This window comes from Nicotiana tomentosiformis, chromosome 11 (assembly GCF_000390325.3).
Source record: "Nicotiana tomentosiformis chromosome 11, ASM39032v3, whole genome shotgun sequence".
In the NCBI taxonomy this organism is placed as follows: Eukaryota; Viridiplantae; Streptophyta; class Magnoliopsida; order Solanales; family Solanaceae; genus Nicotiana; species Nicotiana tomentosiformis.
This window is the reverse complement of record NC_090822.1, coordinates 88,196,787-88,224,716: the sequence shown is the minus strand read 5'-3', so window position 1 is coordinate 88,224,716 and position 27,930 is coordinate 88,196,787. Positions and strand designations below refer to the sequence as shown.

General features: G+C 37.8%; 2 protein-coding genes across 3 annotated transcripts; both read left to right on the top strand.

The window, feature by feature from the left end:
- Positions 1-9,293: 9,293 nt before the first annotated feature.
- LOC104121485 (uncharacterized) lies at positions 9,294-12,561 on the top strand. 2 transcript variants are annotated; one of them, XM_009633507.4, is made up of 2 exons: positions 9,294-11,513; positions 12,173-12,561. In XM_009633507.4, coding segments are annotated over exons 1-2 (1,611 nt in total). In that variant the 5' UTR covers positions 9,294-9,903; the 3' UTR covers positions 12,174-12,561. The 2 variants fall into 2 exon arrangements, with proteins under 2 accessions (XP_009631802.1, XP_009631793.1); XM_009633498.4 differs by having other exon boundaries at positions 9,294-11,543.
- Positions 12,562-17,574: 5,013 nt separating this feature from the next.
- LOC138901803 (uncharacterized) lies at positions 17,575-18,555 on the top strand. Its single transcript, XM_070189595.1, has 2 exons — positions 17,575-17,878; positions 18,140-18,555. The coding sequence occupies exons 1-2, from the start codon at positions 17,575-17,577 to the stop codon at positions 18,553-18,555; spliced, it is 720 nt and encodes a 239-aa protein (XP_070045696.1).
- Positions 18,556-27,930: the final 9,375 nt, after the last annotated feature.

The following is a 27,930-nucleotide window of genomic DNA, read 5'->3' as shown; positions in this document are numbered from 1 at the left end:
TTCTATTCTAGTCTTGAACATACAATCAGTGGTTGTAAACCGTGTTCTATTTTTAGGACCATACTCTCCTCTCTTCCTAAAACTGTATAAAATAACATCAATGTGCTGCAAAAAAATAGATTTCATTAGTTCTCACTGCTGTATACAATTTAACTACAATTTTCAAACAAAAAATCTACAGATATCTAAAATAACAGAATACTTCAGCTAATCATTAAATTCTACCAAGGTATGAGTGTATCGTGTTGTTGAAGATTTGCTCGGGATGTGCCTAAGTATAAAACCAGTCCTTTTTATCAATTTTCTCCACTCACAGATCAAACCACATGTTGAGCTGGTTATCTTTTATAGTATAAGGAGCCTTCTTTCTATTTAAAGACATAGCAAGTACATTTAAAATGTAGTTACAATTGGAAATTCATAAATTCTATGCATTCGATAATACAAAGAAGTGTATAATCTAACCTCTTTGAAATCGTGTCGGTACCTAAATATAACCATTTATTAAATTCTTCCAACAAATCAGGATCAACATCGTCGCCAATAACCCCAGTAAATGGATGCTTGATATTGAAAATTGGAGGAGGTCCAGCAGAAGTGCTTCCACCAAAACTGAAATAAAGGAGAAAGGGGGATCTGGCATGCTTTCCAAGAACCTTTGTTCTTCCTTGATGGACAGGGGTTGTTTCATCTTCATTAACCTCGCCAAAATTAATTATCTGTGAGAAATTCTCGGGCAGCTCAAAATCATCAAGTGTTATTGTCCTTTTTCCAGACTTGGAGTCATTGTCCGAGTCAACTACATTGATGAAGTCGACTGGTTTACCTACAAAGTTAAAAACAAAAGAACAACATTGTATGTTTTTCTGAATCAGAAATGTTGGGAAACTGTAAATGATATGAAAGCTGTTATTTTTTTCTACAATTATATTGTAATATATAATACCCCTGAAATCTTCATTGCAATCCTCTTCTTGTTACATAACATTTGCTTCTCGAATCAAAGATTGCAAATGCATAGTCTCCTTCTCCTCATTGTTATGCTCTCCTTATTGTTATGCTCTCATTGTATGCCAACATTTGTATCCTGTTTTGGAAAGTACACATGCATAGTTTCTTTCTCTGTGACAACAAATGTGTACAACTTAAGAGAATTGTAGATCATTTGTAGTAAACTCAAATAAACATTGTAGATAAATTGTAGTTGAATTGTAGTTAATTTGTTGAAATATTATCATGTAGCTGAGATGTAATATGTAGATAAAATGTACTAAATCATACCTGCAATTTCTTCCTCCAATACCTCTTGAAATTGGGAAGATAAGTCAACACCTACCGGGCATGATATAGGAACATTCTGCTCTTTTTGAATGTCAGACATGTGTCCTGTATCTAAGACAACAATTGAAAATATAATATAGATTATTTGTTGATAATTTAGGCTATATGTAGATATAATGTAAATATAATGTAGATTATTTGTCATCAAATTGTGTTAAAACTCTTAAAATACATGTTTTACTGCTGCTGCCCAACACTTGTTTAGCACTACTGCCATGATACTGTTGTTTGTTCTTTTCTTTGTAATGCTCATAATTTTTCGTAGAACTGCCAGTAAATTGCAAGCAAAATTTGTTAGGCTATATACTTTATGAATGCTAATAAAAGCAAATTCATTTTGAATGAAACCTTAGCACCAATGTTAGTATCCTGTTAACTTTTTATTGCATGTAACACAGACTTGATGGAATCATTGAGTAGCACTCGAATGCTACCTAGTTCTTTAAAAACCTAAAGAACAAAAAATTCTTATAATGTATCTGACAATAAGAGGCTTACAGATATATAAAGAAGACTAAAAATCAAGAATTAGGTATATCTCTTTCTTGAATAATCCAAGGTCTGAACTGACCTAAGTATAAAAATAGAAAGAGTATTTATTGATACATCATATCATTATTTTGGGCTATTTTTCATGACATTGTGAGCCCGAGAGACTGGAGAGATTGATGACTGAGTGAGGCCGAGGGCCTGATTTGTGAGGATATTTATGGGATCGGGCTGCACACCGCAATATGTTTGATATCGGCCGAGGGCCTGATTGTGAGGATGAGTGTGGATCGGGACTACTCGCCTGCAACATACTTTATTATTATAGCATGTGAGTTGTCTGTGCATCACGTGAGTTGTCCGTGTAGATTATAACACTTGGGCTGAAGGAGCCCCTCCGGAGTCTGTACACACCCCCAGTGAGCGCAGGTACCTACTGAGTGCGAGTGCCGAGTGCTGAGTGACTGGGAGGCATGACTGATTGCGAGGTATGCCCGAGTGGCAAGAGTGATTGTGAGGTATACCCGAGTGGCATGAGTGACTGTGAGGTTTGCCCGAGGGGCTGTATATGAGTGATGTTCTGTTCGAGGGGCTGTTTATGATTTTATCATTGAGTTGCATCGCATTGGCATGCACGCATGACATACAAGCATAAAGATGTATTTTCTCGTGCTGTACTGCATCACATCGCTCATGATTTTTCACACATTTTTGACAGATGGGCATAGTGATGCATTTATTTTTACGCGGGTTATCCGGAAGGAAAATGAAACATCTTATTTATTATTGACAAGATTTTGGGAAAAATTTATTGTTTTCAAACTATTCATATTTTTGGCAACTCCGGCAAACGATTTGGGTTTTCACTGATGTATTTGAAAGGAAGAACTATTATTTTTGAAATCATGATTTGGATGAGCATTTTATCTCTGAGTTATATCTGGTATTATTTACTTTATCTTATTATGGACTGTTGTGGACTATTGGTTATGGACCCGATCTTGGCAGAATCTCGTCACTACTTTCAACCTATGGTTAGGTTTGTTACTTACTCAGTACACGGGGTCGGTTGTACTGATACTACACTTCTGCACATTGCGTGCAGATATTGGCTAATGTTGTTGTTGTGCTCGATGGTTGCGGGATTTGAAGATGTACCTGCGTTCCTATTGTAGCTGCCTCTTGTTCAGGGTAGCTTTAGATATATAAAAGCTATGTTTATGTATTATTCAAACAGACTATGTATTTATTTCATTTCCGCTTTGTTTACTCTATTCTTAGAAGCTCATGATTTGTACTACCAGTTCTTAGGAATTGTACAAGATTTAGACCTTTATTCACTTAAGTTGCTTTAATAATTATTATTGAAATTGTATAGTTAGTAATTGGCTTACCTAACGGGATGAGTTAGGTGCCATCGTGACAGAATATCACCATCAGTAGTTTTTTTAGGGCTATTCCTCGGAGTTCCTTTCTTCTTCATCGTAAGGGAAGGAAAATTTGAAGCATTAAGGATTTCGTAGGGATTTTGAGAGAATAATAAGAAAACTTGAGAGAGAAATTGTAAAAGCTTTTTGAACAAAAATGAAAGAAATCGTTAATGGAGGGAGAGATGATCATAATCGTGGGGGTGTAGAGAGGGGGGGGGGATATGTACTTTAGATACGTTTTAGTGTGATTAAAGGAGAAACGTGAGGAGAGAATATCTCATTTAATTCTTAAAATGTATATAATTGGTAAATTATATATGTCTATATAATTAAATTAAAACTTGAGTATGGAGGGTAATAAGATTTCATATAGTGTATTGAAAGGTAAAAATCCGTTAAAGTATTTGTTCGGAATTTTTATTTGTAACGGCATAGGAGTAACTAACTGCTGTTACCAATTGTGCTACCTCTCCTTAATTCCAATGAAATCATAATGACACAAACTGACAGTCACACTGAGGATAATAATGCAAGAAAGTTTATTTTGCCCTTTTCCCATATCAGATCTTTTTAGAAAGGTGTCTTGACAGTGCAAAAAGGGGTTTGGATATTTACCATTGTTTTCTTAGTCAATAATTAATGAAGTTTCCCTTCCATGTAAAGAAACATATATTCCAAATGTTTTAATTTAGTTGACACATTATTTTTGTTAATCAGTTTTAAAAAAAATAATATATTTTTATATTTAAAAATAACTTAACTTTAATTTTTTCTTTTATCAATTTTACACTAAATGAGAAGTTTTTACAATCATACAAATTGAAAGCCTCACAAAAGTTTTTACCCTTTAAGCTTTTAAAATCACAAGTTTCATATGTTTTTTTTTGGGTTAAACTCCATGCCGAGTCAGACTAAAGAAATGGCAGCCCGGTGTACGAAGAATCCCACTTTCACACAAGGTTCGACCGTCCAGGAAAGGGCCACATCCTAAGGGGTGCGATGTAGGCAGCCTACCTTGATGCAAGCATCAATGACTGATTCTATGGCTTGAACCCATGATTTATAGGTCACACAAAAATAACTTTATTATTGGTCCGAGACATAATGCCGAGTCAAACTAAGTCTAATTGAAATGAAAGGAGTAATTGTGTTTTACAATATACTCCATTTTTGATATATAATATCCGTTTAGTAATTTTGACACTGCAAAATTAAAATTGTCTAATAGCTACAATAAAATAAGATGCAGTGAATAAAACTATTAGCATTATAGATATGTCTTAACATAAAACTTTAAAAGTTAAAATTTGTGAGGAATGATATAAAAGTAAGGAATGAAATATTTAATGCGCCCAGCTACAAATGGGTAACAAATCTCTTATAAGTGCCCCAAATTGGTAAAGCCCCCATACATTGAACTTTAACTTAATTAATATAATCAAAATAGCTAATATAATGTGAAAGCAAATGATATTTTTACTTAATACGTACTAGTCAGAAAAGAGTAATTGTTTTTGGCTTACTACTCGGTGTTTATAAGGCGATCCCAATTAATTTGGATTCACAACATATAAGACCTATTAAAAAGAAAAGGGCAAAAACTATTCATTGTTACAATATCTGCATATGCTAATTTAAAATCTCGACTAAGGAATTTATATGCACAACAATTCCCCCCTCCCCCCGTCAAGAAAAGAAAAAGTCATTCACCAAATTGCCGATGGAAAATGAGTTGACCGAGTAAACAAAGTGGGAATAAATATCAATGGAAACAAACTAAAGCAAAAGGGAAAATGAATACTTTAAGGGGTCGTTTGGTTTGAATATAGGTTATTTTGAGATAAATTATGCTGAGATAAATTATGCTGAGATAAGTTATGTTGAGATTATTTTTTATCCATTATTTGGTATGTTGTATTAAAAATGACATTTGCATAATTTCTAAGAAGAAGATATAAGTTATCCCGACACTAATTACCCCACCTTTACAAGGTATAAGTTATTCCGGTATTAATTTTAATTCCGGGATAACTTATCCCAAATTTGCTAACCAAACAAAATATTAAGGTGATGTTACATTTTTATCCCAAAATTATTTTTACTTATACCTCATACCAAACGACCCCTAAAGAATTAGGCAGGGGCAAATGAGGAAAATGAGAGAACAATAACGGCGGAAGATCGGTCGTTTCATGTATGTGACCTGAGAAGCAAAAGACAAATCAATGCATGCTAAAACATTAAACAACATTGAAGTCTTAGTATTAACTTCCGATATATAAGTTTAAAAGATTTATTTTGTACATACTAATAGTGTAATATTTTGACATCAGGAACGAATTGTTTCATGGTTATGGACTGTGAAGTTGTGGCCGGAGCTAGCCAGATGATAGAATATGTTATGATTCAGTCATTATGGATTTTGAAAGAATTTTTATCTATTTGTGGGTAACCCGAGTTGATTTGGCGGTCCATTGGTAGGCCCAATTAAGATGTGTATTATACACCGAGCCGGTATGGTTGGCTCCATACTACTATTGTTGAGGGATGTGGCATTCGGTTGATGTTGAGCTTATTCATGTTCTGAGATGATTTGTGAGTTACTCCTTTTTGCTATGAGGAGTTGTGATTCATTGGTTATGTGCACAGATGGTGCGGTTCTATTTGAGCTTTATAGTGGAATTTGAGCGTGATAGGTATTTGGGTATTGCATAATCGATTGCGTAATGGTTATGTTCTTTCAGGTTTTGTGTGGCATTTTTGTCATTTGCCTCTCCGTGGTTATTGATTTTGAGTAGGGTGGCTCGGGGTATATAATATGGACCAACGTTTGGATGGGGACACCTATTGCAGCGGAGTTATGTTAAGGTATGAACCTTGTGTTAGAATCGGGTGATGGTTTTACGGTGTATGATGAATTTTCAGCATTTCGTTGTGGAGGTACTTGTTAATCTAGCGGGGCAGTTCTCTCATTTGAGTCATTTTCCATAACTGGGTACATTTGAATTGTTGCGTATTGGTGCACGGATGGCACGGGTTGTGGCTCTGAGCTATATTGGTGAGGCATGTCTATGGAACAATTGTGTTTAGTAATATAAGGTCATTGGACCTAGAATGGGAACTATCAGGTTTGATTTCGGTATATTCGGGAGTATAATATTGAAAGTCGGCTCAGAAAGAGATTATGGTTGGGGAGAGAGGGCTCCGTAACTTGTTGATCTGGTCACTGGTCATGAAATTTCACGTGTTTCTTTTATTATCAACAGTGTACGAAGGTTTTGTGATGAGGTTTGGTTCGATATGGGTTTAATACTAGTACGCGGTTAGTTTTGGAGTAGTCACTGCGATCAGGAATGGTGCTACGAGAATGCGAGTTGTGTAATATGTTGGTTGATTATATCAGTGGTTATAGTTATATCTCGATGCAACTTGTTCGGACTTATACGGTGTGTAAATATAAGATTTGTGTCTTGAAAAAAATTCTAAAGGTTGAAAATTAAATTCCAAGGTTTATGGGCTAGAGTTAAATTAATAATTTCCAGTTGTATTGTGTAGTCAAGCATGTGTGGGATAGGGTGACGTGGGTTCACCCCCGGGTACGTGTGTGGTAAGATGGAATAGCGGTTTGATGGCTTGAAACAACTCTTGGCACGTTCAAGAACGAACGTATGTTTAAGTGGGGGAAAATGTAATGACCCGGCCGGTCGTTTTGAGTATTACAACCCTATTTCCCATTTACTTCTCAAATTGTACTTTACATTTATTGTGTGACTTGTCGGGGTAATTGGTTCGGGTCCAGTGAGGTTTTGAAAGGAATTGGAATACTTAGTTCCAAGGTTTAAAGATTACGTTAAAATAGTGACCAGATGCAGGCTTATAGGTAAATTACATCGGATTCGAATTTTGATGATTCCAATAGCTCCGTATGGTAATTTTGGACTTAGGAGCGTGTCTGGAAAATTATTTGGAGGTCCGTAGAGGAATTTGGCTTGAATTGCCGAAAGTTAAATTTTTGGAAAGTTTGACTTGAGTTTTGATTTTTTGATATTGGGGTTGGAATCCGATTCCGAAAATTTGAATAGGTGTGTTATATGAAATGTGACTTGTGTGCAAAATTTAAAGTCAATCGGACATGATTTTATAGGTTTCGGCGTCATTTGTAGAATTTGAAAATTTCAAAATTTATTAGGCTTGAATCCGTGTGTAGTTCGTATTTTGAGGTTGTTTGATGTGATTTGAGGTCTCGAGTAGGTCCGTGGTGTATTTTAGGACTTGTTGGTATGTTCGGACGGGGACCCGAGGGCCTCAGGTGAGTTTCTGATGGTTAACAGATTGATTTTTAAATTGGAAAAACTGCTGGAACTGAAGCCTTTAGGTGTAATCGCACCTGCGAAAAAGTAGTCCCAGGTGCGAGCTCGCAAGTGCGAGCTCGCAAGTGCGAGCAGGTGTGCGCTGAAGCGAGGTGCGCAAGTGCGGAAGGTGCTTCGCAGGTGCGGAATCGCACCTGCGCGAGAAGGAGCGCAGATGCGGGTAGAGGGCTGGGAGGCATTGGTCGCAGGTGCGAGGGAAAATTCCGCACCTGCGTGAGTGCAGATGCGGACGGATGTGCGCAGAAGCGGAAACTGGGCAGGCGAGTGGAGTTCGCAAATGCGACGTTTTGCTCGCACAAGCGGATGCGCGGGTGCGTAAAACTTGTCCGCAGATGCAGAAATCGATGGGGCAGAACCTTAAATTCGAGGGTTCGACATTTTCACCCATTTTCGGATTTTGGAGAGAAAATTATCCATACAACTTGGGGTAAGTGTTTTTAACTCCCTTGTGATTATATTCCATGAATTAATCTTCATTTTTGGTGTAAGATTATTGAATCTTCAAGAGAAATAGAAGGAAATTTCTATAGTGTCACAGAACGAATTTTTCAAGTTTGAATACCGATTTGGAGTCGGATTTGAGTGAAATTAGTATGGTTAAACTTGTAATTGGATGGGTTGTCATATATTATGAGTTTCGTCAGATTTCGAGACATGGGCCCCACGGGTGCTTTTTGGGGCATAGTTTCGAATTTTTGTGGAAAATATTAGCATTTTGATATGAAATTAATTCCTATAAATTGTGTGGACTGAATCAAATTAATTGTTACTAGATTCGAGCCGTTCGGGAGTTGATACGCTCATAATAGGATTTCTGGAGTATTGTTTAGCTTACTCGACATTGGATTCGGCTTGTTCGAGGTAAGTAACTCTTCTAATCTTGGAGTTGAGGGTATGAACCCTGAATATATGTATTTTGTGAATTATTGGGAGGTGACGCACATGTTAGGTGATGGGCGTATGGGTGTGCATTGTAAAAATTATGACATAATTATTTCTGTAGAAATTTTATAGTTAAATAATCTTGGCATTTTCCATGCGTTTTTATATGTTAAAGAAATTGAGCTGAAAAGCATATTAAAAATCATGTTGAGGCTAAGTGCCAGTATTATTGGGACCCACAGAGATCATATTGCTGTTTTGTTATAATAAGTTATTGTATTATTTTTTAGGTAAATATTATCATCAATCATTGTGGTGGGATAAGTAAGATCTCTCGATTCTTAACTAGAGGTCCCGTGTTATATCCATGGCAATAAAAAAAAATCTTGGCAAGGGAGCGGTTCTCATTTATTGAGCCTTACGTGGTGCGAATGCGAATGAAGTCAGGCCCCGAAACGAGTGTAGGAAGAAGTAAAAAGAAAGTTTTTACTATTATATATAGTTATCTTTAAGTCAATTAAAAGTATAATATTTTTGTAGTGTGATTGTGTAGAAGGTTAAACTCAAATTCTAATAGCCTCAAACAGAGATATGTTTACTCTTTTCCTGAATTAATCTCAACCCTCATGTAACAGTAGCCAGCAGATCTTGACAGTTGAATTTATAAGGTACGAACAATCCTCCCAAGAGTACACGTGCTGCCCATTTTTTTGGCTTTATTTCTCTCTCTCACATTTCATGCATGGAATTCTCCTACATCTACAACACAGAGAGAGAGAGAGAGAGAATTTGGGGGGGGGGGGGGGGTGAAAGAGTCTTTGGTTTTCTGTTGTGATTTGTTCATTTAATCTCCTGAATATTGGCTACTTTTATGGCCATTGCTGGTGACCCATCTGTTCAAAATTTGATTTTTCCAAATAGGATTCTTGAAATCCTGAATATTAAAATTAAAAAGATCTCTCTCTCTCCTCTTTTTGTATGTGCGATAAAGAGATTACTTGAATATGGAATTTAAAGAGTCTCCTTTTGCTGTGGGTCTGATCTTTTACTTCCTAAAAGGTAGTATCATACTTGACCAGTTTAATTCCATTTGTATTACTTGAGCAATAGCCCACCAGAGACTTGGTGATCTGTGTCACAACCCCATAAGCCAGATTTAAGTTTTAACAATATTTTTCTGTTCTTTCCTTTGATCTTGGATTCTGCTATTCTTGGGTTCTTCTGTTGGTTTTGAAGTATTTTTTGGGGTTCTGCGGGATATATACTACTGTACTAGATCATGGAATGTGACAGTCGCGTGATATAGACATCTAATTTATTCAACTGATCTTAATTTTACTTCTTGGTTTGTTTGAATTTTATTTGGTGAATAGCAAGTTATTAGTTACTCAATGGAAGAAGATCAAGTTATGAAGTTTGTGTGCAAGTTGTGTAACAAGAGATATCCATGTGGGAAGTCACTTGGGGGTCACATGAGGTCTCATGTACTGGCAAATTCAGCTGAATTTGAGGAAAATTTTGAAGCTAAATTGAAAAAGGTGCAATCTTGGAGTAATATTAATGGGAAGAATTTCAAAAGAGAGAATCAATCAAAGTTAGAACTTGGTGGGGTTTCTAGTTATGGCCTAAGAGAGAATCCAAAGAAAACTTGGAGGGCTGAGGATTCTAACTTCCCTTTGCCTCAAGAAAAAGTTTGTCAGCAATGTGGGAAAGTGTTTCAATCACTAAAAGCCTTATGTGGCCATATGGCTTGTCACTCAGAAAAAGATAAAGGGTGTTTGAACTTGAAAGATGATAACTCATGGACTAGTGAGAGCAATTCTGATACTGAAGCTGAGGAGCTGTTTAGTCCAAAGTGCAGATCAAAGACTAAGAGGTACAAAAAGATTATAGTTAAATCTTCTATTTGCAAGGTTAATAATAATTATAATTGTTCGTCGTCTGTGTCTGAGATTGATCATGAGCAAGAACAAGAAGAAGTAGCCAAGTGTTTGATGATGTTGTCAAGGGATTCTGGGATTTGGAATGGTGTCAATATAGTTGTGGAATCTTCTGATAACAATTCTGTTGTTTTAGAGACCAAATCATCATCTAATGACATGAGAAATGCTAGAAACAACACTCTTAAACGTGCTTATAATCAAGATGAGAAACCTCAAACTAAGAAGAAGGAAGATAGAGACCTGAAACGCGATATATTGGAAGCTGAAACTCAATCTGAGAACTCTGATTCAGACTACTTCTTAGGCGAAAATGGAAAAGTCGATTCAGATGGCTCTGTTGAAAGGTTCAGAGGAAATGGTAATTGCAAATGGAGTAGCTCTAAAATGAGCCTTGGAGCTTGGTTAGACGAGCGTAGGCATGATGAGAAAAAGAGCTTAAACAGAATCAAAAGATATCTAACAGAGTCAAGGAAGGATTTGAGCAAGAAATATGAACATGATGGTTATGGATTAGCCTCAAATTTTGATAAATGTGAATCAAGAAAGGGAACAACGGATCGTTATAAGAATATTCATAAGAAGAGAAAGTATGAGTGCTTGAACTGCAAGAAGACCTTTAGTTCTTATCAAGCTCTAGGTGGACACAGACCTTGCCATAAAAAAATCAATGACTATTCTGAATCTACATATGAAACTGGTGAGAATAGCCTTGGTGCTGATAATGATCCTAAATACATAAACATTGGCAAGCATAAGGAAACTTTTAGCAACAAAAAACCAGCAGTTTCTACTCAAGATGTGCCTTATGAACCTGAGAAAAAGGTTAAACCAAAGAAATCCAAAGGACACAAATGCCCGTTTTGCCCTAGGATATTCAAGTCAGGCCAAGCTTTAGGAGGCCACAAAAGGTCACATTTTATTCATGCTAGTGTCAATGAGGAGAATTTGAATCAATCTTCAGCAGTCAAGCGAGAAGTTGCTGATTTACTTGATCTTAATCTTCCTGCTCCAGTTGATGATGAGGACGATGAGCATGAGCACGCTCGATTCATGTCTTGGTAGGTTATAAACGAGAATGACATTTGCTGGTATGCCCGATTCACGCTCTTTTTGCTATTGTCAAGGCTGTCTGCAGATGTCAGACTTGCATTCTTTCTAATCAGTTGACCTCACATTTCCTTCTAATTTTGGCATGTTGCAAGCACATACTTACATTTTTGCTAGTTAATCATCCACTTTTTAAGTTTTGGGACATTCAAGTTTAGATCAAAGTCTTTTATTGTCTCTATTATTAATGTGACTTCTTCCCAAGACTAGTTGTTTTCCCTTTGTTTTGTCATTGAAGAAGCCAGAAGTCAATTGATTCCCTTATTTAAGCTTTCTTGCTCAGCTGTGGGCTTATTTTTGTTGGCCTCAGCACACTTGCTCCTCTCAATACCATCCTTTCTGGAGCTTAATTTAACAAAGGCTTAAATATGGTCAGTCAGCCATATAAGAGTTGTGAGTAGATTTTGACGAATCCAGGATTTTAACAATATATATTTTGAATTGACAGTGCAGGTTCTAAAATATGTATATCTAACTTTATGTGCATGCATTACAGACACTCGTCTAAACATTTCTGTTGAATATAGGGAGTAATAGTTTAATCTTGCAATACACTTATTTTTGACTGGTGTCTTCAGTTGCAATTTGTTAAGTTATTTCTTTATGACAGAGCTGGCAGCATTTCCACGAGAGATTAACTTATTGAAAAAGGAAAAGCTCAAAAGTCAAGAGCTTTATTATGAAGCTGCATTTTCCTTGTAGGATGGTTCTGTTTGAGAACTAAACTTGTTGGTAATAGCTATCTTGCATTCCAATTGAAGTTATAATGAGTAAGATGGGAGAAGGCTTATTTTTCCTCCAGATCTGGAGAGCGTTGATTAATTTCAAGACTAGTGATGGATTAGTAAGAATAGTGCTAGTTCAAAAGAAAATTTGTTATTATTATTTTTAAAAGTGAATTAGGGAGTTCATCATGATAGTTATGTAATCTGATAACCCAACTTTTCTTCTCTTTGAATTTACTCTTTCTTTCTGTCTCAACACAAAAACAGAATATAATGCCGTTGGCCGTTTACTTTCTGAGAAGTACTTAAGCCATGTCGTCTAGGCAACTTTGGAAGGTAGTGTCGTGACTAGCGAGTGCGACCTTCCCTCATTCAATCTGATTACCCACTAGCTAGGAAGTATTTTTACAGAGTTAATTTCAAGTATCGTCGTGGAACTTACTTGCTATAACAGTAAAATTATAAAATTATTTTTTGGCGCATTAAAGTTACCCCATATGACAGTAAAGTCATGAATTTTCTTTTTGGTCACATTAAAAAAAATTAAATTAAATTTTACCCACTACACATTTAAGTCATAGAATCCAAAAAATAGTTATGCGACTTTATTATCATGGTGGATAAAGTTCAATGACTTTACTATTATAAGGTATAAAGCTCGGTTACTTAAACAACAACAACCCAATAAAATCTCAGAAGTGGAATCTGGGAAGGGTAGAGTGTACGTAAACTTTATCCCTACCCTGAAGGAGTAGTAAGGTTGTTTCCGGGAGACCCTCGACTCAAAAGACAAACAGAGACAATAGATCATTACCGGCAACAACAACCAGAGAGAGAATATCAACATTGTAAGAGACATAAAATAGGTGGAAAGGCAATAACAAAACCCGGTACTCATTACACAATACTATGAAAACGAAAAAATGGTGTGAACACAACATATGCCACTGGCAGTTCAAGACAAAACACTATCAGACTCGCTTCACCCCTGGTATAAAGTAGAAAAATGCTCGACTACCCATACCCTTCAATCCTAATGTTTGACCTCCATACCTTCCTATCAAGAGCCATGTCCTCGGAGATCTGAAGTGGCTCCATGTCCTGCCTGATCACCTCGTCCCAATATTCTTAGGCCGCCCTCTACCTCTTCTCATGCCTACCAAAGCCAACCGCTCACACCTCCTAACCGGGGCATCTAGGCTTCTCCTCTGTACGTGCCCAAACCATCTGATTCTTGCTTCCCTCATCTTGTCATCCATGGGAACAATGCCCACCTTCTTCCGAATATCCTCAATCATAATCTTATCTAGCCTAGTGTGCTCGCACATCCATCTCAACATCCTCATTTCTGCTATTTCCAACTTCTCGATATATGACTTCTTGATTGACCAACACTTAGCCCCATACAATATGGCCGGTCTAACAACTGCTATATAGAACTTACCTTTAAGTTCCGGTGGTACATTCTTGTCACACAGGACTCTAGATGCTGACCTCCATTTCCACTACTAGAAATCCGGTAAAAACCGACCAAAAAAACCGATCAAAGTTGGCCGATAATGACCAATAACCGATCAAAACGCGACCATTTACGTGTGGACGGAATTTTAGGGGTCGGAAAGGAATACCGACCAAAGTTGGTCGAAAATTACCGACCAAGTTTGGTCGGTCAATTAAATTTTAAAAAAAAATATTGCAAAAAAAACCGACCAAAGTTGGTCGGTATTTTAATTATTTAATCAAAAGATTCACCATCTGGGAATCGAACCGGGGTCTGTACTATGGTAGGATATTATTTTACCACTAGACCATTGATGTATTTTTTTTAAGACTGTCTTTTATTTGATTTATACTCTTTAATTGTATTTTCGCACGAAAATAACCGACCAAAGTTGGTCGATTTTATTAAAAAGTAAAATTACCGATCAAAGTTGGTCGGTTTTTTTAAATGACCGGCCGAATTAATCGACTAATTTTGGTCGGTTTTTTTAATATTAATATTTATTTATTTTAATTGAAAAACCGACCAAAGTTGGTCGGTTTCTTGAAAAATAAATTTCGCGGGACTCAAAAATAGTTTCCCGCATTTTTGCGCCAAAGAAAACCGACCAAAGTTTGTCGGTTTCGTAAAAAAAATTAAAAATTAAAATATTTTGAAAAACCGACCAACTGTGATCGGTTTTTTGACCGACCAAAGTTGGTCGGTCGACCTTGTCGGTTTTTGGCGAATTTTTAGTAGTGTTCATCCATCTCACCCTTACACGGTGCGTGACATCCTCGTCGATCTTCCCATCTCCTTAAATAATTGACCCAAGGTACTTGAAATTTTCTTTCTTGGGGATGATTTGTGAGTCTTCTTGGGGATGATTTGTGAGTCAAGCTCAGTCACTTAAGTGTGAGAAAATTTAGTTTTCTGACTTTACTGTTATATAGTAGATAAAATCAATGATCATATCTAAAATTAACCTTATTTTACACCAAACTCTACGAGTACTCTTCAGATTAGACACTATTAGCCATAGAAGTCATTCCAGTAAAGTTACAGCAAAAATCACAACAAAAGTCTAGATTTCGAAATACATTAGTAAATTTTAACTTGAACGGTTAATTTGTTTAACGTTTTATTTCTTATATGTAGCTTTTACTCCTAAATCATTTACGTAAAAAACTAATATATAAGTAATGCATGATTAACTTATGCCGCAACCGATGCATTAAATTGTGGAACAAAACATATCCAAAATAAAAGTATGTGGTACGTACTAACAATATATATGTACAAGAGCTAGTTCTTGAATTTATAACACAATTCCTGTACAACTGCTCCATTATTATTAGCTACGGCTTAACAAGCGATGTACTTCTGAATAACGATCTCCGTATTTTATTACCAGCAAGAGTATTTGACTATTTCTCTTTCCATCAAGCCTGTTCTCCTGCCCAAGTAGTTGGGCCATAGGACGCAAAACGGGCCCATTAAATTCTCTGATATGTTGGATCAGATTTAGGTCCAGCGCGGAAGTCAGCCTATAATCATAAGAGGAAGTCACATTGCACAAAAATTTGGGAAAAAGACACGACTACCTATAAAAGTGAAAATATTTACCCTGCTTGACCCATAAAAGAATTCTACCCATTAAATAATTACAATCCCCTACTCATTTATTAAACAAACAGAGTATCTCAAAATAACTACCCACGCTAATAACCTACATATAAAAACGGAAAAGCTGCTCAAATTTGGCAGAATTTCACAAAAGTAGCGCACAAAAATTACGATTTTCACCAGCATCACAGAATCGTTATTGAAGATTTGAAAATCGCAAGCCTGAAAAAACAGAGCGAAGATGCTGATTTCTCTTTCAAATTCGACTTTTCTCCTTAAATTTTGTAGAAGTATCAATCTGTTAAAATCATAGCAGCTGATTTGACTTTCGAAGATGCTGAAACTTTTGATGCTCAAATTCGTATCGTATTGTTCCGATTTTTGATTTCGTAGATTACAAAAGTTTAGCGCTCAAACTTCTGAATTTGTAACTGAAAATTCTGTTCTTAGTTTGAAGATCTGGAGATCGAGAGGTTTGAATCATAACAGCTGATCTGAATTCGAAAAATATTTTGTTGAAATTCAGTATTTGACGTCAACACTGTTGAAATTTACACTGTCAAGATTCGATTTTGTACATAAAAGTAGTTATAACTTCAAATATGTATAATCATGAAAAATATACCAATTCTGCTGCAACATAGTGAAGAATGGGATGATAACCATAATTTCATAAACTTTCATATTGATGCAATTCTAATAAAGACCTGTTGAAAATTTGAACAACTTCTCAGAAAGATTGCAAAGCAACTGCAAAAGGACAGTAACACAATAGTTATTCAGTATGCTATTGCTCATGGATATCCACCAATTATAATTTACAGCGATATGAGTGTTAGTGTTTACATGGAATTGAAAAAATCAAGTGCATGGATCACAACACTCCCACTATGTGTGTCGTTTGCTAAAAATACTATAGCCGCAAGCACCTCCAGTTTCAACGTTACTACAATTTCATCAGAAATTGCACAATTTGAAAGCAGTAATATGATTAGTATTTTTGACGTGCAAGAAGGAGATGACACTGGTATAGAACTTGATGATGAAAACATCATAACTAATCAGTTTCATTAAAAAGTTAAAAAAGGACAAATTTACAAAGACAAGAACCTGATGGCTCTTGTTATGAAATAGTATGCCGTTAGAGAAAAATGTCAATATCGGGTTAATAAATCATGCCCAAGAAGGTTTGTCTGCCTTTTTTCAAGTAATAAAAAACTATGTGATACCTATATAGTATATCAGGATTCTATATGAGTATACTATATGAATATAAAATTGTACTGGTTTGTGTATGTATTTTTTATTAGTAAAATATGATATCGATATAGTATATATGTATGCTAAATCAGTATACTATGTTAGTATAGAATTGTACTGGTTTGTCTATATTTTTTATCAGTAAGAGATGATATTGATATAGTATATCAGGATTCTATATGAGTATACTATGTGAGTATAGAATTGTACTGGTCTGTATGTGTGTTTTTTATCAGTAAACCATGATACTGTTATAGTATATATGTATGCTAAATCAATATACTATGTGAGTGTATAATTGTACTGGTTTGTCTGCGATTTTTATCAGTAAAAGATGATACTAATATAGTATATAAGTATGCTATATGAGTATACTATGTGAGTATAGAATTGTACTCGTTTGAGTGTGTTTTTTATCTGTAAAACATGATACCGATATAGTATATATATATATATATATATATATATATATATATATATATGCTAAATCAATATACTATGTGAGTATAAAATTTTACTTATTTATCTGTGTCTTTTTATCAGTAAAAGATGATACTGGTATAGTATATAAGTATGCTATATGAGTATACTATGTGAGTATATAATAGTACTGATTTGTGTGTATGTTTTTATCAGTAAAACATGATACATAACTATATTTGTATTATAAACAAGTATACCTTTGATTGCGTGGATGAAAGGTGCACTTGGAAACTTAAAGCATCAAACCTACAAGCATCAAATATTTTCAAAGTCACAGATTTTAATTCTGTCCACAGTTGTTTAAATGATAAGAGATTTTGTTCACAAAAGCAAGTTGTCTCAACTTTTATTGCAGCTGTGGTACAAGATAAATTTGTTGACCCGAAAATAATATATAAACGAACAGATATCCAGAGAGACATCCAAAAAGCATATGGTATGGACTTAAGCTACATGCAAGCATGGAGATCAAAAGAAAAAGCAATGCAATTATTGAGAGGAACACCAAGTGAGTCATACAAGAAAATACCAATATATCCTTATATGTTAGAGTACGCTAACCCAGGATCAGTGACACGGCAATACATTGAAGAAGATGGGAGCTTCTTGTATGCATTCATAGCTATATATGCATCGATTAGAGGTTGGATCTATTGTAGGCCAACAATTATAGTTGATGGAAGTTTTTTAAAGTCAACATATAAAGGGACCATACTCACGGCTTCCACGCAAGACGCAGAGGGTAAGAAAAAAAGTTGTCTCAGAATAAATATTGAATAATTGGTTTACTTTACTATTTTAAAAAATACAATACAATTACATTCGGTTAAAGCAACAAAAGAAATATTCAAATATCATATGATACAACTATGATATACAAGTATACCAAAAGAGTATATAATTATTTGCTACATACCTGCACCTACCTATGACTATACTACTATATAAAATGATATATTAATAGTGGGTGTTGTAACTAATATTTTTTTCTTTGGTTTTACAGGACAAATTCTACCCCTTGCATATGCAATTGTTTATTCGGAAAATAATGCATCGTGGGAGTGGTACTTTGTGCAGTTCAGAGAAACCTACGGACAAAGAGAGGGAATGTGTACAGACATGCATGATGGTATATGGAGAGCAACTTCAATTGTTTATCCAGAAGTCCCTCAATGTGCATGTATATTTCATTTATGGAACAACATAAAAACGAACTTCAAGAAGAGCCAACAACAAATTAAAGAAGTATACATTGCGTTAGCAAGAGAATACACTATTGAAGAATACAACAAGCATATGGCAGAGTTAGAAGCTATTGTTAGTAGTGTGAAAACATACATGATGGATATTGGATATGATAAATGGTCCCGGGCACATTCCAAGGCAAATAGAACCATGACCATGACATTGAATATGTAACGACCCGACTGGTCGTTTTGAGTATTACAACCTCGTTCCCCTATTTACTGCTTATCATATGTTTAATTATAATTATGTGACTCGTCGGAGAGGGTTCATAATGAATTGAAATACTTTGTTCCAAGATTTAAAGCTTAAGTTGAAATAGTTAACCAGATGTTGACTATATGCAAACGATCATGGAATAGAGTTTTGATGATTCCAATAGTTCCGTATAGTAATTTTGGACTTAGGAGCGTGTCCGAAAAATTATTTGGAAGTCCGTAGTTAAATTAGGCTTGAATTGGATAAAATAAAAATTTACGTTTGGAAGTTTGACCAGGGAGTTGACTTTTTGATATCGGGGTCGGAATTCGATTATGGAAATTTTAATACGCGTTATGTCATTTATGACTTGTGTGCAAATTTTGAGGTCAATCGGACTTGATTTGATAAGTTCCAGCATCGAATGTAGAAGTTAATAATTCTTAATTTTATTAAGCTTTAATTGGGGTATGATTCATGGTTTTAGCGTTATTTGATGTGATTTAGAGGTTCGACTAAGTTCATATGATGTTTTAGGACTTGTTGGTGTATTTGGTTGAGGTTCCGGGGGCCTCGGATGAGTTTCAAATAGTTAACAGATCAAATTTGGACTTAGAACAATTAAAACTTGTTGTTGTCTACTGATGCAATCGAGCTTGGTTGCGCAGAAGCAGAATTGGCTTGGCAAGGGTAGGGGTCGTAGGTGCGCATGCAGGACCGCAAAAGCGGACTCGCACCTGCGACGAGTTGATCGCAGAAGCGGAAGTGAGAGGGGAGGGGCCTCATCGCAGAAACAGCTTGGGTTCCGTAAATGCGAGGCCGCAAAGTGGACCTCTTATCCGCAGAAGCGAAAGAAGCCACAGAAGTGGGGAGGACCTCACATCTGCGGGACTGCAAATGCGGTTAAGTACTCTGCAAAAGCGGAACCCCTGGGCAGTATACATTTTGAAGGGGTTTCGAGTTTTTACCATTTTTGGACATTTCCAACACGGTTTTGGGGCAATTGTCATAGAGAATTCATGAGAAAACTTGAGGTAAGTCACTTGTGATCATTGTTAGTCAATAATATTGAATTATCATTGAGTATTTCGACTAGATTACGTGTTTTTGAGGTGCAATTAGAGGATTTGGGCCTAGGGATTTGAAAATGAGATTTGGGGATTTGAAGGTCGAGTTGTTGTCGGAATTTGATAAATTTGGTATGGTTGGACTCGTGGTTGAATGGGCGTTCATATTTTGTAACTTTTATCAGGTTCCTAGATGTGGACCCCACGGGGCGATGTTTTTTTAGTGCAATTTTAGATTTTGTTGGAAAATTAGTATTTTTATATGGAATTAATTCCTATAATTTGTGTTGACTGAATCGAATTAATTGTGGCTAGATTCGAGTCGTTTAGAAGTTGATATGCGCAGAATGAAATTTTTGGAGCATTGTTTAGCTTGCTCGATATTGGACTCGTCTTGTTCAAGGTAAGTAACTCTTCTAATCTTGGAGCTGAGGGTATGAACCCTGATTATACGTGTTATGTGTTTGGTGTTGAGGTGACGCACTTGCTAGACGACGGGCGTGTGGGCGTGCACCATGTGAATTGTAACTCTATTATATCTGTGGTACTGTGTAATTACCTGAACTTATCTGTAATCATGAAATCTCTACGTACTAGAGTTATCGAGCTGTGATTTAAGTTAGAAACCATGTCTACACTATTTACTTATCCTGTTGGGACCCACTATGGTCATTACTGCCGTTGAGTTATTTGCTTACATTGCAATTTCATACTTAGTCATATTCATTCATTGCATATTGTATCTCAGTCTCTGTTATTATTTATTGATACATCATATCATCATTTTGGGCTAGTTTCATGACATTGTGAGCCTAGAGACTGGAGAGATTGATGACCGAGTGAGGCTGAGGGCCTGATTTTGAGATATTGCTATTATAACACGTGAGTTGTCCGTGCAGATCCAGATATTGATACTATAGCATGTGAGTTGTCCGTGCGGATCCAAATATTGATACTATAGCACGTGAGTTGTCCATGAGGATTATAGCGCTTGGACTGAAGGAGTCCCTCCGGAGTCTGCACACACCCCTAGTGAACACAGGTACCTATTGAGTGCGAGTGCGAGTGCGAGTGCCGAGTGATTGGGAGGACTGAGTGGATTGATACTCTGAGAGTATGAATATGGTTGTTCATTATGTTGTACTGCATTGTCATGCAAACTTGACATACAAGCATAGAGACATATTTTTCCTCATGTTGTACGGTATCACGTCATTCATGACTTCTCATATACGTTGACATATAGTCATAGAGATGTACGTTTCCTCATTCCATTTGATAATTAAACATTTACCTGTTGAAAAGTTTTGGAAGGAAAAAGCACGATTTTACAAACTTATTCATATTTTGGTATTTTCGATAAAAGATTGGGTTTTCACTTTTATACATGAAAAGCATGTCTATTTTCTGGAACTGTGAACGAGTTGAACATTTTATTTCTAAGTTATTTCCTGTACCACTTTTGTTATATTGTTATGAGAGGTTGTTGGACTTTGACCTGTGTTCCAGCTCATCACTACTTTTAACCTAAGGTTAGGTTTGTTACTTATTGAGTACATGGGGTCGGTTGTACTCATACTACACTTTTGCACCTTGCATGCAGATTTTTGACGCCGATGTTGCTGCGTACGACGGAAGCTGGATCTGAAGATGTACATGTGTTTCAGTCATTGCTGCCTCTTGTTCATAGTAGCTTTATAATTTTTAATCTTTTCATGTATATTTCGGACAGATGACGTATTTTTATTTCACACCAGTTTTGTTAATTCTAATCTTAGAGGCTCATGATTTGTACTACCAGTCCTTGGAAAGTTGGAACGACCCAGTCGGTCGTTTTAAGTATTATAACCTCGTTCCCTCAATTACTGCTCAATGTATTCTTTACAGTTGTTTTATGACTTACCGAATTAGTTGGTTCGGGTTCGGAAGGAATTCTGAGTGAAATGAGACACTTATTTTCATAATTAAAAATTTTAAGTTAGAAAAGTGACCGAAGATGGAACTATGTGTAAACGATATCGGATTTGAATTTTGATGATTCTAATAGCTCCGTATGGTGATTTTGGACTTAGGAGTGTGTCCAGAAAATTATTTGGAGGTTTGTAGAGGAATTAGGCATGAAATGCCGAAAGTTGAATTTTTGGGAAGTTTCACCGGGGGGTTGACTTTTTGATATCGGGGTTGAAATCCATTTCTGAAAATTTTAATAGGTCTGTTATGTCATTTATGACTTGTATGTAAAATTTGAGGTCAATCAGACGTGATTTGTTAGGTTCCGGAGTCATTTGTAGAAATTATAAGTTTCAAAGTTCATTAGGCTTGAATTGGGGTGTAATTCATGGTTTAACGTTGTTTGAGGTGATTTGAGGGTTCGACTAAGTTCGTATGATGTTTTAGGACTTGTTGGTATATTTGGTTGAGGTCCCGAGGGGCTCGGGTGAGTTTTGGATGGTTAACAGATCAAACATTTGGACTTGAATAGCTGCTGGAATTTTCTCATATCTGATGCTGTTTTCCTTCTACGCGATCGCGTGAATGTGCTTGCGATCGTGTAGTCTTAGTTGGTCAGTGGGTTTTTTTGTTCTACGCGATCGCGTGGGGATATCTTCGATGGCGTAGGGTTAATACGAGACGCGATCGCATATATATGCGAGGTTGTTATTCGCGAACGCGTGAAGAAGGTCGCGTTTGCATAGAGAAAATGGGGCAAAAATAGAAATCACGCGTTTGTGCTTCGCGATCGTATGGTTAGGTCCGCGATCGCATAGGTCTGTGATGTAGTGCATCGCGATCGTGATCGCATGGGAAAGTCTGCGATCGCGTAGAGTTAATTTTGGGCGATAGAAAATTGTTCTTCGCGATCGCGTGGGAATGTTAGTGATCGCGTAGAGCAAATGTCTGGGCATAGAGTTTAAGTTTTGAAAATTGGCCTTCGTCCCATTTTCCATTTTGACGGATTGGAGCTCGGGAATAGGCGATTTTTGGGAGACTTTTAGAGGAAACAACGGGGTAAGTGTTCTTAACTCAATATTGGTTAAATTACCCGAATCCATGGTTGTTTTTAACATTTAATCTGTAAATTAAGTTGGAAAATTGTGAAAACCCTCTTGGTTTAATTTGGAGATTTGATGTAACGACCCGACCGGTCGTTTCGAGAGTTATAGCCTCGTTTCCCTCATTTCTATTTCTTTATGTGTTATTTAGCCGTATTGTGTTATATCGGGTTAGTTGGTTCGGGTCCGGAGTGGTTTCGGAGTGGGATGAGACACTTAGTCTTTTTATTAGAAGCTTAAGTTGGAAAGGTCAATCGGATGTTGACTTATGTGTAAACAATCTCAGAACTTAATTCAGATGGTTCCATTAGCTTCGTTAGGTAATTTTGGACTTAGGAGCGCGTCCGAAATGTGATTTGGAGGTCCGGAGTGGAATTAGGCTTGAATTGGCAAAAGTTGGAAATTTGGCGATTTCGATTGGCGGTGGAAAATTTATATCGGGGTCGGAATAGAATTCTGGAAGTTGGAGTAGGTTCGTAGAGTCATTTGTGACGCGTGTGCAAAATTTGAGGTCATTCGGACGTGATTTGGTTGGTTTCGGCATCGGTTGCCGAATTTAAAAATTTAGAAGTTCTTAAGCTTGAATCCGAGGGCTATTTGGTATTTTGATATTGTTTTGAGTGATTCGATGGTTTGACTAAGTTTGTATGGTATTTTAGGATTGGTTGGTATGTTTGGTTGAGGTCCTGGGGGCCTCGGGTAAGTTTCGGGTGGTTAACAGATCGTTTTTGGACTTTGCAAAAAGGCAGATCTACTGGTATGAACTTTCTGGTTTCCTTATATGCGATCGCGTAGGCTGATTTGGGGCAGAGGTGAGTTGTTCTTTGTGATCGCAGAGTTTGGGACGCGATCGCGTTAGTGTGTGAAGTTTTGCTTCGCGAACGCGTGGCCAGTGCCGCGTTCGCGTAGGCTTATTTGGGGCAGAGGCGAGTTGTTCTCTACGATCGCAGAGTTTGGGACGCGATCGCATTATTGTGTGAAGTTGTGCTTCGCGAACGCGTGGCCAGTGTCGCGTTCGCGTAGAGGTATCGAGCTGGTGAAGAGATGGGGTGATTGCTCTACGCGATCGCATAAGGTAGGATGTGATCGCGTAGGTTTGAGCAGTTAGTGCATCGCGTTCACATGAGGTGTTACGCGTTCGTGTAGAGTAAATTTCTGAGGGGCGAAGTTGTTCTTCGCTATCGCAAGGACTTTTCCGCGATCGCGATTAAGGAAAATCTGGGAAGCAATGTTAAATTCCAAAATCGAGGGTTTGGACTCATTTTTCATATTTTGAGCTAAAGACCACGGATTTAGGTGATTTTTGAAGGGATTTTGAGGGAGTTGATTGGGGTAAGTGTTTCTCACTTGGTTTTGGTTAAATCCCATGATTATATCTTGATTTTATCATCTAAATTGTGATTTGGGTTAAATAAAATTAGGGAAAAAGTGGAAGAGTTCTTGAGGTAGAATTTTGAGGTTTTGAAGGGGATTTTGTTGTTGGAGTTTGGTAAATTTGGTATGACTAGACTCGTGAGTGAATGGCCTTTCAAGTTTTATAAATTTTGTCGGATTTCGAGACGTGGGCCCGGGGACCGGGTTTGAGCCAATTTGGATTTTGGGCTAATTTGATATTTGTTTTGTAGAATTTATTCCATTAGCGTATATTGATGGTATTGTACTGATTGTGAATAGATTTGGAGCATTTGGAGGCCGAGTCCAGAGGCAAGAGCATTACGGGGTAGAGATTTGACCGGTTTGAGGTAATTAATGATTGTAAATCTAGTCCTGAGGGTATGAAACCTCGGATTTTGTATCATTCTACTATTGTTAAAGTGACGCACATGCTAGGTGACGGGCGTGTGGGCGTGCACTGTTGTGGATTGTGACTTGGTCCGTCCCATAGCAACTCTAAAGTTGCATATTATGTTAAAACTGTATGGTACTTATATGTTTTAGAAAGAGTTTATGTAAATTGGGTTGAATGCCATGTTTGGACCTTGTGCCAATGTTGTTTGGACCCGTAGGGGCCTTTTCTTACTATCCTCTCACTATTTTTGATTTAAAAATCTATACTCAGTCATGGTTATACCTATTTACTGCATAACTCAGTTTTCTTACTCTATTTTGATGCATATAGATGTTGTTTTTGGCTGAGTACCCTATTTTTAATAAAATGCCCGAGTGACTTGAGCGATTTATGACTAAGTAAGGCCGAGGGCCTGATTTGTGAGGATATTTATGGGATCGGGCTTCACGTTGCAGCATGTTTGATATAGGCCGAGGGCCTGAGTGATTTATGCCATGATTTGGCTTGATATAGTGCTTGAGCTGAAGGAGCCCCTCCGGAGTCTGTACACACCCCCAGTGAGCACAGGTACCTACTGAGTGCCGAGTTCCGAGTTCTGAGTGACTGGGAGGCATGAGTGATTGTGAGGTATGCCCGAGTGGCATGAGTGATTGTTAGGTATGCCCGAGTGGCATGAGTGACTGTGAGGTAGGCCCGAGTGGCATGGGTGACTGTGAGGTATGCCCGAGAGGCATGAGTGATTGTGAGGTATGCCCGAGGAGCTGTATATGTGTGATGTTCTTCACGAGGGGTTGTTTATGATTTCATCATTTTTCTTACCTTTGCATTAGCCTCTGTTTGAAAACTGTTGAAAAATATCTTTAAATGATTTCACTGGAACTGGGTTTAATCGAGATATTCTGAAGCAAATCCTGATTTTAAAAGCATGTGGTATTCTATTGAGATTTCATGATATGAACTTTTAATGCTCTATTGCTCGTCATTACTGCTCAGTCTTTATTTATTGTTGTTACTTACTGAGTTGGCATACTCACGTTACTCCCTGCACCTTGTGTGCAGATCCAGGTGTAGCTGGACACGGTAGCGGTTATTGATTATTCTGGTTGCAGATTTTCTGGGGGATAGCAAGGTAGCTGCTTGGCAGCCACAACCCCTGCTCTTCTCCCTCTTATCTTCCTTTAGTTGTATTTAGCTATTTTTAGACTATGTTAGTCTTGATATTGTGAGACAATTGGTAGTAGATGCTCATGACTAGTGACACCCCGATGTCGGGCTTTTCTTTTCCGCACTTTTGTTTTGATTTGAACTCCTTTACGAAGGTTCTTATGTTAAATGGCCTTGAAATGTATCCTTGAAATAAAAATATTGGTTTGTTTTGGAAATGAGTCGGCTTGTCTAGTTCCACGATAGGCGGCATCACGACAGGGTTAGTTTGGGTCGTGATAGATTGGTATCAAAGCCTAGGATACATAGGTCTCAAGAGTCATGAGCGGGTTTAGTAGGGTCTTGCGGATCGGTACGGAGACGTCTGTACTTATCTTCGAGAGGCTGCAGAACCTTTAGGAAACTCCACATCCTTGAATTCCTGTCGTGCGAGTCTGTTGATTCTAGTAACTAAACATCTGTTGTTTCATTCTCTCACAAATGGTGAGGACTCGTACTACCGGTCAGGAGGGCCAGCCACCAGTACCATTAGCCAGGGCCACAAGAGGCCGAGGCCGCAGTAGAGGCTGTGGTAGGGGAAGAGTTGCAGCCCGTACAATAGCTGGGGTAGTACATGCAGATCCACCAGTTGTCCCAAATCAGGACCATGTTCCAGTTGTTGATGCACCAGCTCAGGCACCACCTGTGCCTATTGTGATTCCAGGCCTTCAAGAGGACCTAGCTCAGATTCTGACAGCATGTACCGGTCTTTCTTAGGCGGTCTCTATCTCGACAGCCGCTGCCATTTCTCAGGCCGGGGAAGGCACTCAGACTCCTGCTGCTTGCACACCTGAGCAAGTTGTTCAGGGACTTCAGACACCGGAGGCACCACCAGCCCAACCGGTTATAACTGTACAGGATTATGTGGTTCCTGCTATGCCTGAGGAAGTTCAGCGTAGGTTGGAGAGGTTTGGAAGGCTCCAGCCGCCACCTTTCAGTGGCATAGAGAGGTCGTCATTTCAGACCGGCTCAGTCAGCTCGGCCATTTCATCGTGGTGCATCATCTGGATATGGTTATCACAGTTCTCATCAGGGCCACTCATCACTTAGTGCCCTTCCAACTCAGAGTTCATCCCGTGATCCACCAGTTCAGGGCTCTTCTATGACATGTTCTTCTACTAGTTATCCTAGTGCTAGGGGTTCCCTTCAGTTTCCGCCACCAGCACCAGTGAGTTGTTTTGAGTGTGGGAAGTTTGGGCATATGTGGAGGAAGTGTCCTCGTCTTCATGGAGGTCTATTTCCGCAGAGGGGTCAGCCTTCGACTTCAGCACCAGTTACTTCACCACCCGCCCAGTCAGCTCGTGGTGGAGGTCAGTCAGCTAGGGGTCGCCCTAGAGGGGGAAGCAGATCAGGGGGTGGCCAGGTCCGTTTCTATGCCCTCCTTGCCAGACCAGATGCTATTGCTTCAGATGCTATGATTACAGGTATTGTCTGAGTTTGTCACAGAGATGCCTCAGTATTATTTGACCCTGGTTCCACATATTCATATGTTTCCACGTATTTCGCCCATTTTCTAGATTTTCCTCATGAGTATTTAGTTTCATCTGTTCATGTGTCTACTCCTGTGGGCGATACTATTGTTATGGATCGCGTATATCTGTCATGTGTGGTGACTACTGGGGGTCTGGAGACCCAAGTGGACCTTTTGCTGCTCAGTATGGTTGACTTTGATGTGATATTGGGTATGGATTGGTTATCTCCATGTCATGTTGTTCTAGATTGTCACACTAAAATGATGACGTTGTCTATGCTAGGATTTCCGAGGGTTGAGTGGAGCAGTTCTGTAGATTATGTACCAAGTAGGGTAATTTCATATTTGTAGGCTCAGCGCATGGTTGAGAAGGGTTACCTATCTTATTTGGCTTTTGTGAGGGATGCTAGTGTAGAGACTCCTGTCATTGATTTTGTTCGGGTGGTACGTGATTTTCTGGATGTGTTTCCTGCGGACCTGTCAGGCATGCCGCCTGATAGGGATATTGACTTCGGTATTGATTTGGTACCGGGCACTCAGCCCATTTCTATTCCACTGTATTGTATGGCACCGACAGAGTTGAAGGAATTGAAAGAACAACTTCAAGAACTCCTTGATAAGCGGTTTTTTCGACCTAGTGTGGCACCTTGAGGTGCACCGGTTCTATTTGTAAAGAAGAATGATGGTTCCATGAGAATGTGTATTGATTACAGGCAGTTGATTAATGTTACAGTCAAGAACAAGTATCCTTTTTCTCGTATTGATGAT